Source organism: Paralichthys olivaceus, chromosome 8, assembly GCF_024713975.1.
Source record: "Paralichthys olivaceus isolate ysfri-2021 chromosome 8, ASM2471397v2, whole genome shotgun sequence".
Taxonomy (NCBI): Eukaryota; Metazoa; Chordata; class Actinopteri; order Pleuronectiformes; family Paralichthyidae; genus Paralichthys; species Paralichthys olivaceus.
In genome coordinates, this window is record NC_091100.1 from 15,891,240 (window position 1) to 15,907,448 (window position 16,209).

Here is a 16,209-nt window from a genome sequence, read left to right on the forward strand (position 1 = left end):
ACCTGGCTGCAAAATGTCTCTTTCTTAAAAAAACAGGCTGATGTGGAGCACAGAAAGAGGTGAGGTGAGTATAATGTGACTAGAATTGTTCCAATACTGAAACCAGCATCGGAACAAACTCGGATACTGCAGAAAATGCTGGGTTGGGCACCGGTGAGAATGTGAATGTAAATGAGCAGTTGCGCTGTACTCTCAATGGCAAGGGCTGTTTTAAGAGTGGTGAAAAAGAAGTTTTTTTCCTGGTAGTGTAGAGTTTGGCAGAACTAGCTAAAAATTCAGTATTTTGGAAATATTTCTAGATCTGCTAGATCTGGAAGACTTCCATTTCAAGGGGTGGCAGCAGTGTTGACAATTACAGCGCCAGCAATTGTCCAGGGAACAATGATAGCAATCATCACTTCCATACAGGGTTAGTATCATAACGCTGTTAGATTATATAACTGGTATTGGATCTGTACTTGTTTTCGGTCAATACTTCCATGTACTGGAATCATGAAGAAAAAACAGAACATAAATATGACTGCTTTTTGCATTACCTGCAAAGATAAAACTTAAATTCTCCAATGATACAAACTACTGAAAAATGACAATTTGTTTCAAAAGGACAACTGTGTTTACAGGGTTTGTGAATTCTGGCATTTCCCTCCGCTGCCACTCTGTGACTCAAAACCATCATAATATTCAGTACTTGCTTGTTTAATGCGGTTGTTACCACATCATATTGTGTAACTATATAGTCTTCAAAGTTGAACCATATTGTGTTTGTAGGTACTTTCCAAACTCTCAGGCTAAAGAACACTGATCATGTTTAAAGTTTGTTTGTTTAAACTCTTAGTAAATATTTGCATGAGTTTAATGAGAAGACAACTCCTATTAAGGCTTCATCCATATTAATAAGTTTTGCTTTTAAAATTGTCTACACATTTTAGCTCAGTAATAATCCCCATATATTCTAACATACCTGAAACCAATATCACATGACCATTCATGTACACTACGAACATATGCTTGCAGAAAAGAACACTGAGAAACAACAATGATGAAAAGTAAGAGCAGGGGTTACTTTTCTATGATTGACAACTAGAACTGTTAAGTACGCTTTGGACATCGCTGGTAGTTGCGGCGTGACTGATGAGAACCAATCAGAATGTGAATGCAAGAGACTGCATCATCGTTTCCAAATGTCTGTTTTCCTCCGTCCACACTGCAACACTTCGAAGGAGTTTTCAAACCAAAATGGGGCCAGCAGTTATCTAAACGTTCAATTGTAGGTGCTTGAAAACTATAGGGCAACAGTGATAGGTTTTAAAACTAAAAGGTTATAGTGTGGAGGTAGCCTAAGACTGGATTAAGACTACATGGAGACTGTGTAAACGTGTAGTGGTCAGCTGGTGCTTAGCTGCAATTAAAGACATGATGAGTGACATATTTTTTCACTTTAAACCAACCATTTAGCCTCTCACACGCCAAATAAAGTCAGTCTGAGTGTGTTAAATGTAATTGATGTTCATGTTATTCTCAAAGATATTTCAGCTTTGAGGATGACTGAGCTTCAGACCCATAACATCAGTACAACGTCACTTAACACACAAGTTACAGTCTTAGAGTCAGAATAAATCTGGGTAAATACCCCAAATAATCTTATAAATGTCAGCATGGAGTCACAAATCAAGTAGAGTCACATTCAGACCTGGTGTGTTGGGTGTGTGTCTTTGCATATACAAATGTGTGTGTTTATCTTTGTGGCTACACCCTCAGGCTTGTCCAGGCAGCTGAGTAAGCTGTCAGTGTTTATAGTGCATAACAAAACACACACACACACACACACACACACACACACACACACACACACACACACACACACACACACACACACATACACACACACACGTAACCGTCATCACCTGCTGTCATGCTGGTGGACGAGTGCTGCTTGAAGATAACCTCTGCTATGATGTGTGACAGCTGGTTGGAGATTCTTGCTGGAGCTTCCTTTAGCACAGTGACGTGAGGTCGGCATGAGGACAGAGCTTCGTGTTACCTGACATGTCCTCAACCTACGATGATGTAAACCTTAGAAAGTTGCAAAATATAATGTAACTCAAACTAAGTGGCTGTGGCAGAATGTCATCCACCCAAAACCGAGTTATGCTCGAGCCTTCTACACATTAAAGGAGAGTTTTCCTCACCACAAGTCTTGCTCATGAAGGAATTTTGGTAAATTATATCACAAAGGGTTTTGGTTGAAACCCACTTTATGTAAAAAGTGTCCTACAGTAACTTATGCTATGATCTGGTGCTGCATAAAAGGAATTGGCTTGACTAACTAATGAAGCATTTAATAGGTTGAAAGAAAAAGCCATTTGGAGCTGTAATCATTCCTCCCGTCCATATTCGCCTTGAGGAGATTGCCCTCAAATTAACGATAAAGCTGCTTTCAGACATGCATTGAACCCTGGAAAATCTGAACTTATCCAGCAGGGGCTTTATCTGAGAAAGCAAACGAGCCCCCCCCCCCCGATTTCCCCGATCGTAAAAAATTATAATCCTCTGAGTATTTATGCAGCCATGGCAGTCACTTGTAAGCCTTACAATTTGGTAAAAATAAAATATCATGAGCTGATTTTGTAGTTTTTCTCATCCACTTAAAGAAGAAAAGATCAGAAAACCCTCTGTTTCATGTCATGTATTGTTCTCTTGGGAGTGTTAGTCACCTCTGCATCATTCTGAGGACATTTTGAAATTACCACAGTCCTGCAGCTGTGACCAGAGGCCGGTAATGAAGCAGAGATCTGCATGACTGTAATGACTTAGTCACAGTCCACTGCTTTAACCCTCAAGGAGAAACTCTGCTGGACAAAAGAAATCCTCTCCTCTCCTCATCTCTGCATCCCTGATATTTATTTGGCCACATTGCTCCATTTTGCCATCAATCTAACTAATGAGGGGAGCTGCATACTAAGACTGCTCTTAGCTTTCCCCCCTCCACACTGCAGTATTCCTGCTTTGTTGCTGAATGGAACCCTTCAATCCTTTTTAGTACTCAGCCTCTGCATAGATAAGGAAGTAAAGGTGATGTGACTGGACTGATGAGGAGGAATCGATTCCTTTATCCTGCAGAGTTTAGGGAAGAAAAGGTAAGAAGAGAGGCGGAGAAATCAGATCCCTCTCCAGAGATGTGTGTGTGTGTGTGTCTGTGTGTGTGTCTGTGTGTGTGTGTGTGTGTGTGTTGGATGGGGTAACATTGCTGTTCTTTTAGGTTAAGACATTAACATAATGACAGCATTAAAGGACAGAACAAAGTAGAAAGACCCACAAAAGAGGACAAGTTGTTTTCGGGTACCTGCTCCCAACAGGGTTTTGAAGTCAGTTAAGTATGAAAATGTTTTTGCGGGCCTCAAAAAGAAAATAAACAGTCATGAAATACTTCTTGTCTTTTACAATTTGTTTTGCCAGGTTTCTGTCATTTTGTGGCTTTTACAACTAATGACAGTTAAAAGTTGGATATCAAATATTGGCACCTACTTGCAAGGATTTAAGGGCGTTTCCCCCACCTTGTCTGATCTGGACCTTCAGACTTCTCAGTTTAGACCAAATCATGATAACTGATGTGAAAGGCGTCTTGGACCATGGTCCAACATGTAGTCCGATCTAAAGAGGAAGTCTAGGTCCACATCAAACTGAACCATGCTTCAGTTTGTTTTCAGTGTGAAAACTAGTTTATATAAAAATAGTTCTGACTGTAGGACCAGTTGCAGGATGTTGAAAGAATAGAAGAAAAAGAAGCAGAAGCATCTTTGCTGCATTTGGGACAATCAAAAATCACCCAAAACGGCTGTTGGCGATGCTGGTTATAATACCATAATGATATATTACAGCAAACTCTTGCTGTATCTGAACTTTCTTCTGTTGACGGGAACAATCAGGACAAGGACCTGGAAGTTGTCAAGAACAGATCGAGCTGCTGTAATACTGTCATGAGAGGTCACCTGTCCATCAGGAACCTGATAGTCTAAAGGGTTTTGTTGCTCAAGCTTTGTGAACTGCGCTATTCGAGCACCTCAGCCTAGATACATACAGATCAGTCTGGTGGTTTCCACTGTCCTCACGTACAAAACAACAGGAGCATTCCCTCTGAAAAACCACTACTTTGATTGGACTAAGAAAAAGAAAAAACTACTGCAGCTGCTTCACCACCAGTACTTCATCACTTCATGGCCTGGTTTTCCTTATTCTCATGTATTATCTGTATTGTCTCACACCATCTTGCCTTGTGTGCTTCTCTCATAGACACAATAGAAACAGACTAATATTAAATCTTCTGGATGTTTTAAAAAGTGACAGAAAATAAAGGAGGAGTGAATGGTGCTGCATATATGAAAGTGTTACTGAGCATCAGCCAGACAAACAATGTGAATTGTGACTGAAGTCACGATGGGCTGTTGCACTCCACTGGCTTTTCTTCACACCTCACAGCACTGACTCTGCCCTTTCACCTTCAGAGAGACGACAGACTGAGAGATACTTCCCTCTATAGACACAAAATAAAAAGACAGGGATAATCAATATTCAATACCTGATTCCAGTGGAAAAAAACACACCAGGCTGGTGCAAGAAAGCTGAGATAAGTAAGTGATATTTAGTTGATAAAGGTCCAAGTTATAAACTAGTTCAAACTGAGCTGATCCCAAGAGTTCAGAAGAATGAGTCAGAACAGAGAACAAGATGTTTGACTCAATTTAATTAAACATCCACAGGAATTCTACCCAGTGATACATGATGATGTGTCACAGAGCATAGTTTCCACCTGGCATGAGCACAAAATGAAAGATTACGGAGAGAATTTAGCAAGAGACAGATCATTGACTAAAGTATCTGGATGTCTGGTCCAGCTTCATGTGTTCTCAGTGTGAACTTGTTTCCTATTATTACATATTGTCCTTATTGAAGAAAGAATGGAAAATACTAATAAAACAACATTCTGCACCGTCACTGCCAACATCTCCTCACTGAAAGTCTTTTGTCATGTTGCAGGTGAAACTAAAACCTGTCTTCTATTTGTATATAATATGAGGTAGCTTCCTAAAAACAAATATGATTATAAAAGAAACTTGTCATTTCCTTGAAGAAACAGTCTTCTCTAAATAAATATTTATCTATTTTTCCATTATTAATGAGCACTTCTTCATATTGATTTAATTATGCTTGCCTTAGGACAGATTCTTGTGTCTAACCTGCTGTCCACTAACTAAAGACTCTAGGATATTCATGCCAGAAAACCTGTTGAAAATTTAAGACAGAGTAGAAGAAGACTTACATTACAGTCCGATGATAAGGAAATACGAATTGGTAGCTCAGCTAAAACCCAGCTCTGACACAGTGGTATTCTTTCCCTTTTATTTTTCACTTCACTTTATGTTGCTTATAATATTCTGTTTGCCTTCATATTTAATTTGTGCTGTTTCTCAGTCCGTGTGCATACAGTTACTGGTACTGATACAGAATCTGGAGTAAATGTGGTAAATGGACTGTATTTATATTGAACTTTTCCAGTCTTATCGACCTCTCAAAGCACTTTCCAGAACAAGTGCATCCACCTATTCTCACTCACTCACTCACACTCACACACACACACACACACACACACACACACACACACACAGACACACACACACACACACACACACACACACCTCTTTCTATAAAATACCATTGACACACTGTCGTCAACCTCCTGAGTTAAAAGTTGTTGCTCTGGTGCCGTCCCACCTCATCAGACTGCACAGTCCCAGATTAATTTGACAAAGTGCTTGTGGGTAATTTAGCTGTTCCGTTCTTATTGGCAGTGTGGCAGACGCTTCATTTAACACCATATATCAGCTTTCTCTCCCACGATTCACACTTTGATTTAGAAAGTGAAGGGAAGAAAAAGAAAGGGTCAAAGTAAGAAAGTGAATATTTTGTGGTCTGGTCATATAGGCAATGTTGTACTAAAACAATTATGCAAAATATTGGCAAGGTTATGTCTTTGGTATAAAGACAAAATCAAAAGCATTTAACAATGGCGAGTGTAGCCAAGGAAGTATGGGTATTGAGACACAGCGCTGCAGTTTGTGTTAGAGCTGACCGTGACCTCTGACCTCTCTGAGGAGGGAGGAACCAGGCGGGGCTGATTTGTTTGTATCAATCACAGCATCTCAGACAGCAAAGACATGAACACACACGCACACACTCACCTTTTCTGTGTGCGTTGTTTTTCAGAGCGGCAGAATCATGCCCGAGAGCTGGTGAGAGAGGCCGACCTGTCGCAGTGGAACGCTGTAGTCATCATGTCAGGAGATGGACTCCTGTACGAGGTAAAGAGACAAAACAATGAACATCAGCAGGAGTTTCATCCTCAATAAATTCATAAGTCTTGAAATCACGAACTGATCTGATAACCATGTCCATAAACAGCATGTATTGTGGGTATTATAAGTACTGATTTTACACACCACATCTATAAGTATATACCTGAATGATTAAGTCGTATAAATAGAGGTGAAATAATGAATACACTAGTATGACACTCTGTTTGGGTGATGCCCCACCACTGAGGAAAAGTAACCCATGTAGTAAGTGATTCACTGAAGATGTTACTTTTGTATTTGAAACTTGTGACAGGTATGTAATGTCAGATGTTGCTCTAAACACAAACAGCCACACGAGCAGACTTTTAAAGAAAAAACCCAAGTCTCAAATTGTCACAAATGATTTGAATTGAAGGCAAAGAATAGGAAATTATATAAAACAATTTGAAGATCACATAGCAATGATTCATAATGAAAATGTAACAGATAAGACCAGAACTAGGAGAAAGTAGACTACAAATGTGTCTTAAAGAGAGAGGTAAAAGAGCATAAGGAGTTGGACAGCTCTTAAAGGTAGGAGCCCTGACTGAAAATGCCCGGTCACCTTTGGTCCTCAGCCGGGACTGTGGAATGGTGAGCAGGGCCTTCACTGAGGACCTCGGGTTACCACAGAAAAACATATGGTGTCAAAAGATCAGAAATGTTCTGAGTGCAAGTCCACATTGAGCCTTAAAAGTTAGCAATAAAATCAGTTGTTAAAACTACTGGAAGCTGGTGAAGAGAAGCTAAAATGTTAGTCTGGCTGCTGATTGTAATGACCATGAATTTCACCGGCTCTCACTACTTGTCAGTCTTTGTTACTCTCCATGAAAACTCTTAGTTCAATAGCATAAAGCTATTGATGTTGGATACCCAGCATGCTGTGTGACAGTTTCTTCAGTCAGTGTTTGCCTCATCAAATCTATCTTTCGTGTGTTAGGTTATAAATGGTTTGCTGGAGAGAGCAGACTGGGAGGAGGCCATTCAGACACCGCTGGGTTTCCTTCCTGGTGGATCAGGCAACGCTTTGGCTGCATCCATACATCACTACTCAGGGTGAGCTAATGCAGAAAACCAAAACATCAGCTCTCTGTTCGTATCGGTCACCTTTAGCTAGGAGGACCCAAACGCAGGTGACAGGAGCTGAGGCTGGTGAAGGTAAATCAAATGAGAAAAAGAAATAAAACACTCACTGGAGGCAGGACAACAGAACATGAGGAGACTCCTTGTTTAAACTGACAAACAGGAAGGAAACACACATGGTGCAGGTAACATAGGAAGCAGGAAACAAGAGGAAGTGACCTAAAAGGAGAGTTTCAAAATAAAACAGGATATTACACAGCATGAGGGACTACAAGAAGGAAATTAAATTGACTCACAATTGATTTCCTAGGGACTTACTCAGTGGGTAAGATTTAGGTGAAAGGGATCAATAGGCAGAAATTGAATATAAAATTATCCTGTGTGTTTCATCTAAATTGTACTAATTGTAGTTTTCTTTACCCCAGAAAAGACCCTTTATATTTAAATACTTTATATTTACATCGAGGGGTCCTCTCTACGGAGGCTGCCATGTTTCTTACATTAGTCCAGACTGGACAAATTAAACACCTTTTGAGTTTTTATGACAACTTAAGGCTACCACAGACTCTCTCATGTTTTGAAGAGGAGGTTGAGGTGAGGGGTGTTCAGCTGCAACATGAGACTTCACCACTAGATACCACTAAATTCTACACTCTGAACCTTTAACCAGTCTCTACTTGCCGTATCCTAAATCATCAAAACCTTAAAACATGTCTTCACCTTAAAATCTAATGCTTTTTGACCTCATAAGGATGACAAGTCCTCATAAACACACACATACACACACACTTCTCTGACTAGGTGAGGTAACATCTGATGTAGTGTAGAAGAGCTTTAATGATGAATTGTTCAACAGAAAATTAATCAGCAACTATTTTGATGATCAATCAATTGAAAAAAAAGGCTGCCTCTAAACGATTTCGTTCTCTCACTCAATAGTAAAGTTGAATATCTCTGGGTTATGGACTGATAGTAGAATAAGACAAGACTTGACTTTTCATCTTCTACAGAATTAGTGCCTAAAAGTTAATATGAAAATAGAACTGAGAATAAGTTGCTGTGCTGTTAAATCCTGGGGCCAGCTTCACACAGAGCTGATGAGTTACATTGTAATTGAGAAAAAAATCACACGTAGTTTCTTTAAAGATCATTGTCGATACAGTGTTGTGTCTGAGCCTCACACACACACACACACACACACATACACACAGACAGCCCTGCTTCCTGCTGCTATTCTGAATGAATTATTAATGATTTGCTAATTTCAGTGACTGTTTGCAGTTCGTTCAGTCAGATCAAAGGACAGACAGGAGAAGTTGAAGGACTGAAAGAAAAGAGGAAAGAGCATATGAATGAAAGAACTAGAGCAGAGTGATGGGTCCTTTCACAGCAGAAACCTTGAAATAAAGGAGAAAAGAAAAGAACGTTTCTCAGTTTTTGATTTTTTTCTCAGTGGAATTCTTGATTTAATCAAGGTTAATTTAAATAATGGAATGATGAAATGAAGGAAAAAACCACGTTCATTCACCCCTTTTAGTACATCTGCCAATCAGCTTCTCATCAAACAATGGTCGTCCACCCAGAGCGGCAGCGACAATGAGAGGAAGAGACCAGACTCTCTATTGTTTACTCTCCTCTCACACTCCCTGGGCATCCAGAAAACATCTCTCTCTCTCTCTCTCTGTGTGTGTGTGTGTGTGTGTGTGTGTGGTTGGTCCTGGCTGTCCTGCAGTGGCCCTGGCCAGAGTGTGTTTGGTATTATTCCCAGCTGAATGAGGGGTTCACCGAGGCTACGTGGATCAAACAAGTGACAGCTAGAATGTATCTGTTATTATGTAATGCAGTGAACAGGTTCGCTGAGTGAGGCTGTAACGTGCTTACGTACACAAACATAATGAGCAGGAGCTGAAACATCGTCTGTGAAGCTGAGCGCTCTCTGAAGTGACAGGTGTGACTGAGTCTCCCTCACCTGGTGGTTTATGGAAATAAATGGATAGAATCTGTAACAGTAACAAGCTTTTCGATGATTAACTTTCTTGGTCTCTGTGTCCGAGACAGGCTTTTCATGGAGAGAAAAAACAAAGCCTATCGAGCTCTGACTCTAGCCCGACTCACAGAACTGAAACTCAACCCAACGGTGGATATTCCTGAACTCAAAGAGCTGCTGCAGTAACAAATACACCAAACCCTGTCTAGAATTCTTGATATTTTAAAGGTTTCCTGAATATTGGAGATACATTTTTTTTTTGTGAGTTCTTTTTAAGTGATCTACACTTCAGCATGACTCTTGAACTTGTTTGGCCTTGTCCGTTACTGAGAAAGACAGTTACACACTTCTAGTCGGAGATCAAACCTAATCCCCAAAGTTACATTGTGAAAAAACAGGTGTGTGTTTTGTCTGGTGACGAATGCGGTTTCTTGCTGCAAGTAGGTGGTGATGACGGTCAGTTGTGAACAGCTTCAGCCATTTAAGACGAAGAAGTCTTGAAAAGGTATCATATGTTTGTGTTATGGATAATATTAAACCTAAATGATGATACAGACAAACTAAACTATGAGTGGAGGACTTATTACCTGTTGACCTTCTAACTAGTGGATGATTAAAAGAGAGAGCAGTGGGAATGTAGATGAGAGTTTTTGTGTCCAGACGGCTGAATTCATCCAGGATAATGAATATGGAGATATCTGCAGGGCCACAGCCACTCAACTCCACTGAGACATCCAGTCATCACTGTAATTGGTTGTGGGTGGTAACAGCAGGCAAGTGTGTGTGTGTGTGTGTGTGTGTGTGTGTGTGTGTGTGTGTGTGTGTGTGTGAGATCGTGACCCTCCACCCTTGTCTCCGTTCTCCCAGATGGGGTTGTCTTTGTTGTCTGACTGACCTGTCATGTCTGAGGGCCCGTAAGCTAATTGTGTCCCACCTCCATCCAGGTTTGGAGGCTCGGCCCCTTTGACTCACCCCACCCCCGGTACCACGGGGCTCCACCCATCTCATCCACTTCCTCTCTTCCCTCTCTTTTCATATAGTTACACTATAAGGTCACAGTTACCCCAGTGTTGTGTAAAACTCACCCCCAAAACACACACAGACCTCAACCCACTTCCTAACCCAAACATATTAAGTGCACCTTCCTGTTTTCATTTTGATCTGCAGCTTATTTTTGGATCTGGGTTTTTAACCGTCTCCTTCTGCAGTGCTTCTGTACGGCTTCTAGTATGTGAATACTTCTCTTAATCCAATTTGGGTTTGACAGAATATAAAGACATCAAGTTACACTATGAGATGTTGTGATGAGAATTTTTCTCTATTTTATCTGACATTTATATCATCTGATTTATCTGATTAGCTCATCTGATTATTAATGAATCATTAATTGCTGCACTGCTTCTATCTCTGCTGACTACATGAACAGACCATGGTCCATTTAAGACCATGGACCATGGAGCCTTAAAGACAAGCTACTTTAAAATATAGAGGCTTTAAATATAAAAACAAATCTTTGTGTAGCTACTCATTACTACTCAGCTGTACTGTTTCTTTCTTACTTTTTTTGATGCCCTCAATAAACATATTGACTGATACATTTTAAAACAAACTTTTTCCATTTAATATGCTTTGCCAAACTCCTCCTGTGTCCCTGTTAAATAATGAAAAAATTAAATCTGGTTTAAATTTGGATGAGTTTCCTCATATAGCACGAAAAATATGTCATCAAAGAATAAAGAGTCTGACCAGCAGTTAGAATTGTAATTCATCCATTAATTTGAACCATATTTTTGTTGACCTTTGACCTTGACGCTCACACATTAACTCTCCTCTCTTCTCCTACAGAGCCTCCCCAGTCTTCAGTGAGGAGCTCCTGATCAGCTGTGGCTTCCTGCTCTGTAAAGGACTGCTGTCTCGTATGGACCTGGTGTCCGTCCAGCTCTCCTCTGGCCCTCGTCTCTTCTCCTTCCTCTCTCTGGCCTGGGGATTCGTAGCGGACGTGGACATAGAGAGCGAAAAGTACCGTCACGTTGGTTCTGCCAGGTTCACTGTGGGCACACTGGTGAGGCTGGCTTCTCTCCGCATCTACAAAGGTAAGCTGGCTTACCTGCCCGCCTCCAAGGACTGCAATACAGAGGGAGGTTTGAGAAACAACATGACGAAGCAATGCAACAATCAGGCTTCCTCTCTGAGTCCAGCCTCTCTGCTGCACAGTCAGTCTAGTGACTCTCCCTGCCAGAACACCCTCCACAACTCCTGCCACTCCAACAACTCCCTCAAAGTGCGGAGGGCGGAGAGCACGCCCCCCAGAAGCGTCACCAAAGGTCTCCCCGGCCCACCTGACTCCCTGCTGCTGCCCTTAGACCAGCCGCTGCCCAGTGACTGGGTGGTGGTCCAGGAGGAAGACTTTGTCCTCATGCTGGCCATGTACCAGTCCCACCTGGCAGAGGACCTGATGGCAGCACCGAACGCCACCTTGGACGACGGCGTCATCCATCTAACCTACGTAAAAGCGGGAATATCACGCAGTGCTCTGCTGAGGCTCTTCATAGCTATGGAGAAGGGCGCACATCTAACGACTAACTGTCATCACCTGGTGCACACGGAGGTGCAGGCACTCAGGCTGGAGCCGTATTCACCCAAAGGAATAATAACAGTAGATGGAGAAGTGGTGGAGTATGGGCCGGTACAAGCTGAAGTGCATAGAGGTCTAGCAAGATTAATCACTGGATGAATGGAAGAAACAAACACCACCAGCTCTTATCTTTGATATTAAAGGCTGATGATGTTTGATATATCATTTTTTACCATTTCAAATCAGAAATGGAAAAAATGCAGGAGCAAACGATGGATGTAACACTCACTCACTTTTATCCGCAACGTTCTCTCTCAGCGGTACACAGAAAACCGGTACATTGTTTTTTTAAGAAAATGCTTTGACATTGGATGTGATATTACAACAAACACCTATACGGTTTTTTTTCAAAAATAAGTTTGAATTTTACAGCGAACCTATTTCTCCCAGTCTTCATCTGTCAAGACCATAGGCCGTAAATAAAGATGGAGGAAGCCTCCACTTAAGTGAAGAAAAATACTTGACGTGTACCTTGACTTTCTGGATTGACAGAATGAAATCCTTCAAAGGCCCAATACTTGAAAAGAAATAGAAAACACTGCACAATACTGTTACTGTTACAATACTTTTATTGTGTAAAGAAAGAGTACGATTATTTCACTATTTAATTAAAATGTTTTATTTAATTTTAAACACTTTGGGGTCTCCATAGCGACAGTTGAGCGTACTGTCGTCACAGACACAAACACGTATCATCGTCATCACGATGAAGTGTTTTGTCCTCCACAGTAATAAATCCAGCCATTTCTTTATCCTCCAGTTTCTCCTGTTGTTTGGTGAGCGTGAGGTTTCTTCTGTCCGGAATCTCACATATCAACTTGAATTGCAGCAACAGAGAAGGATTGAATTTATACCTGCATGGCTCCTCTGCATTGTGATGGAGACCATGTTTTTGTGTGTGTGTAGTTATTGTGAGGTAGCGCAGATGTCATCAGGGAGTCGTTACCCTGGTTTGAACTGAGGTGATCAGGCATTGTGACTGTTTCTGTGACGATGGTGCTGCTGAGTCATGTGGAGGAAGGTGAAAAGAGCAAATGGCATCATATATCATAAAATATAACTATTTATATTTTATTACTTTTAATTTATTTCTTCATATTAAGACTGTATGAGATGGTCTCAGCACCAACTGACACAGGTTCAGATTTGTTGCCTTAAAAGCTGCGTTCAGGAAGCATCCTTCGAAGGCTGAACTGAAATCTTGGAGGATTTATTTTTTGCATCACCAGCTTCTTCCACCCTGACTGTTGCACTGTGAGCAACATTAAGCTGCTGCAGCTCGACCACCACAAAGCTATCATGGTCGCTGACGCACAATGATTCCTGGGGCGGTTTGGCTCTTTAGTTAGGTGGGAATGGAAGGATGTGTTTGAAGGAGTCTTTAAAATGATACAGCCTGTACGAGATCTGGATTCACAGCTTTAGTCGTGTTAGCTTTGTTCTTGTTTCATAAACAAACCACAGCGACAGATCAGATTTGTATGTGTCAGACCAACTCTATATTTCCATTTCCTTCTGAGGTCTAAAGTCTCCAGAGTGCTGCACAAACACAGGCGCAGTGAAACAAATGCGACCAGTGAGACGGGTCAGTTCATCATCAAAATACCTTTGACCACCTCACTGGAGATTGGGACAGACGTCTCACAGCCAGATATCAAAGCTGCTTGAATGAAACCAAAACTATATGACTTGATAACTCAAGAGGAAAAAGAAAGAAGTGGGTGAAGTGACCCTGTAATTCAGCTTCTCATTGTAATCACATGGTTCAGTTTTACACCAGCAACAACTTCATGGGCACGAATGTAAGAAATCACTGAAGTGAAGTCGACACAAACAAGAAAGTGATGCTCTGAACGAGGACGAGCTGAACGTCACTGACTGATGATGTGATCGTGATCAGGTGGCGGCAGCTCTGGTCCTGGTCTGGTGAATGATTACTGCCTTGACGTGCTCCTCCCTCCATACCACTCTTCTTCTTATTCTTCCTCTGCTGCTTTCCTCCATCCATCATCCGTCTCTCATCTGCTGCTTTAAGAGCACTGCAGTGCTCTGCAGAGCAGTCGCACCACCCCGGTGTGTTTCTGTCTGTCCCCGGCTGCTGTTCAGACACACAAACACACAGAGGCTCTCCCTTCGTTGATGATCATCACCAAGGTGTCCTTAACATTGAGCTTTACACATGGAGGAACTGATGACTACGATTTAAAAGCAAAGACAGATTTTTACATGAAATCATTTAGGAGCTTGAAGAAAAGAGGAGAACCAAGGGATTCACACTGTAGCAGCAACTGTTCCATTAGGGAATCTGACGTAAAATAATCATTTCTTGATGGAAATGATCGCTGTGACTTTCCATGTGCACAATTAGAGAGGAGAAGCCTAAACGACTGCAGTAAAAATGCAAAGATTTTCATGTCTCATGTTTTTATGCCATGACTACGTTTGACACTGTTAAGAACAGAATAATAAAAAGACCAAAACTTATTTTCTTCTTTTAATATATTTTCCTTGATATGTTTGCACAGTGTAAGTTTGTCACAGGTGCCAACGACACCAAGGTCCTTGAACCGATTAACTAGTTTAGCTTTAATCACGTTTACTCGTGACAACAGCCGAGGATGTGCAAGCAAACGAGATGGAGACATTACTTGAAAACATGCTTGTTACACGTTGCTGTCGTATTAGAGGACAAATATGGTTTGTAGCAAACAAAAGCTGTAAGTTTCTCCTGCTGTGATTTTTACATATGAAAAAAATAGGACCATATTTTTATTTTTCATGTAAACCACAGAGTGCTACAGACCATTTTCATCACCACCTTTTCTTTTAGTCTGTGCAAAGATTTCAGTTTGGTCTCTGTTAACTGTTTGATGTGCCTTGACTGTGCTGCCTCCTGGTGGTTTGAACACAGTGGTGCGCTCACTGATTCATCAAGTGCAACCAGCTCATTAGTTTTCCCACCACCATTTTTTAAAAACTCTGAGATGGAGGAGACAAGAGTTGAGTGAATAGAAAGTGTCTGTCGTCAGGTCAGATAATAATTGCAACTCATCAGTAAAGTCTGTGCAGACCTTGAAATCTTGAAAGTGTGGCTTCTGTGTGATTGACAGTCAGGTCGTCCCACTTTCATCAAACTAATAAAAGATGAGATGATGAACGTTGTTCTGCCCAAACACACGAGACGCACTCACTTTGTCTGGCTGTTGATTTGTTGTTTGTCTTTACCTGCTGCATTTTGACTGTTGTTGTCGTTTTGTGTGTTTACATTTTTATGGGGAAGGGAAGAATTGGTTTTTTTCTTGCACACTGAATAGTGAATGATTCTTTATTCAAAGAGAGATCTAGTTTTCCATTTTGACAAATGTCTGTAATTTTCGATCATCGAATCGAACTTTCTGCTGGAGTGTTCTTGATTAAAAAAACTAAATAAACAATGACAAACAAACCTGAGTGGGATTCAATTCATGAAGCTGAGTTATTTTATCTTTTTTAGGATTTGATGCTTTTTGTTGACAGTTTATGATCATTTATCTCCAAATGTTCAACTCACTGAACCTGTTGCTGGTCTAATCATTCCCATAAGTTCACACATATCTAAATTTAGTAGACTTGATCCTTTGACATGCTGCAAAGACAAAATCAATTATTTTAGGCCAAACGCAGGATAATCATTCAATGGACTAAAAAGACCATAAACCAATTTAAGTTTTGAGAGCATTTTTTCTTCAGTTAATTGTGAACCTGGGTTAAAAAGAGACAATATGCATAAAACTAGATTCACTTTAAAACAGCGTTAGTCTGGTGTTAAACATAAAAAACTGTTTAAATAACTTCACTGTTGTCTTGTTACAGAATGACAGAGGAAAATGAAACAAATATCTGATTAGACTTATTAGTCTCTAAAGGTGGCTGATTCCCCTCCCCAACAAGATCCCTGAATTATTTCCTCCAGGGCAGAAAACCAAACCTTGGTGTATATGTAAATATGTTTAAGGCACATTTCCTTGAAAAACAGCTGAGAAGTTTATTTTAAATTTTTCACATGTTAATGAAATCTAAGTAAAAGATGGATTTGCTGGGAACTATTTTCATCTGTGGATTAACACATATTTGGT

General features: G+C 40.7%; 1 protein-coding gene across 1 annotated transcript in view; it reads left to right on the top strand.

The window, feature by feature from the left end:
• The window catches only part of LOC109627230 (sphingosine kinase 1-like), a 31,471-nt gene extending 15,943 nt beyond the window's left edge, over positions 1-15,528 (top strand). The window contains exons 3-5 of the mRNA XM_020083683.2: positions 6,262-6,356; positions 7,330-7,445; positions 11,305-15,528. Of these exons, the coding sequence (XP_019939242.2) occupies positions 6,262-6,356; positions 7,330-7,445; positions 11,305-12,193 (1,100 nt within the window). The 3' untranslated portion in view covers positions 12,194-15,528. The remainder of the gene's footprint in view (positions 1-6,261; positions 6,357-7,329; positions 7,446-11,304) is intronic.
• Positions 15,529-16,209: the final 681 nt, after the last annotated feature.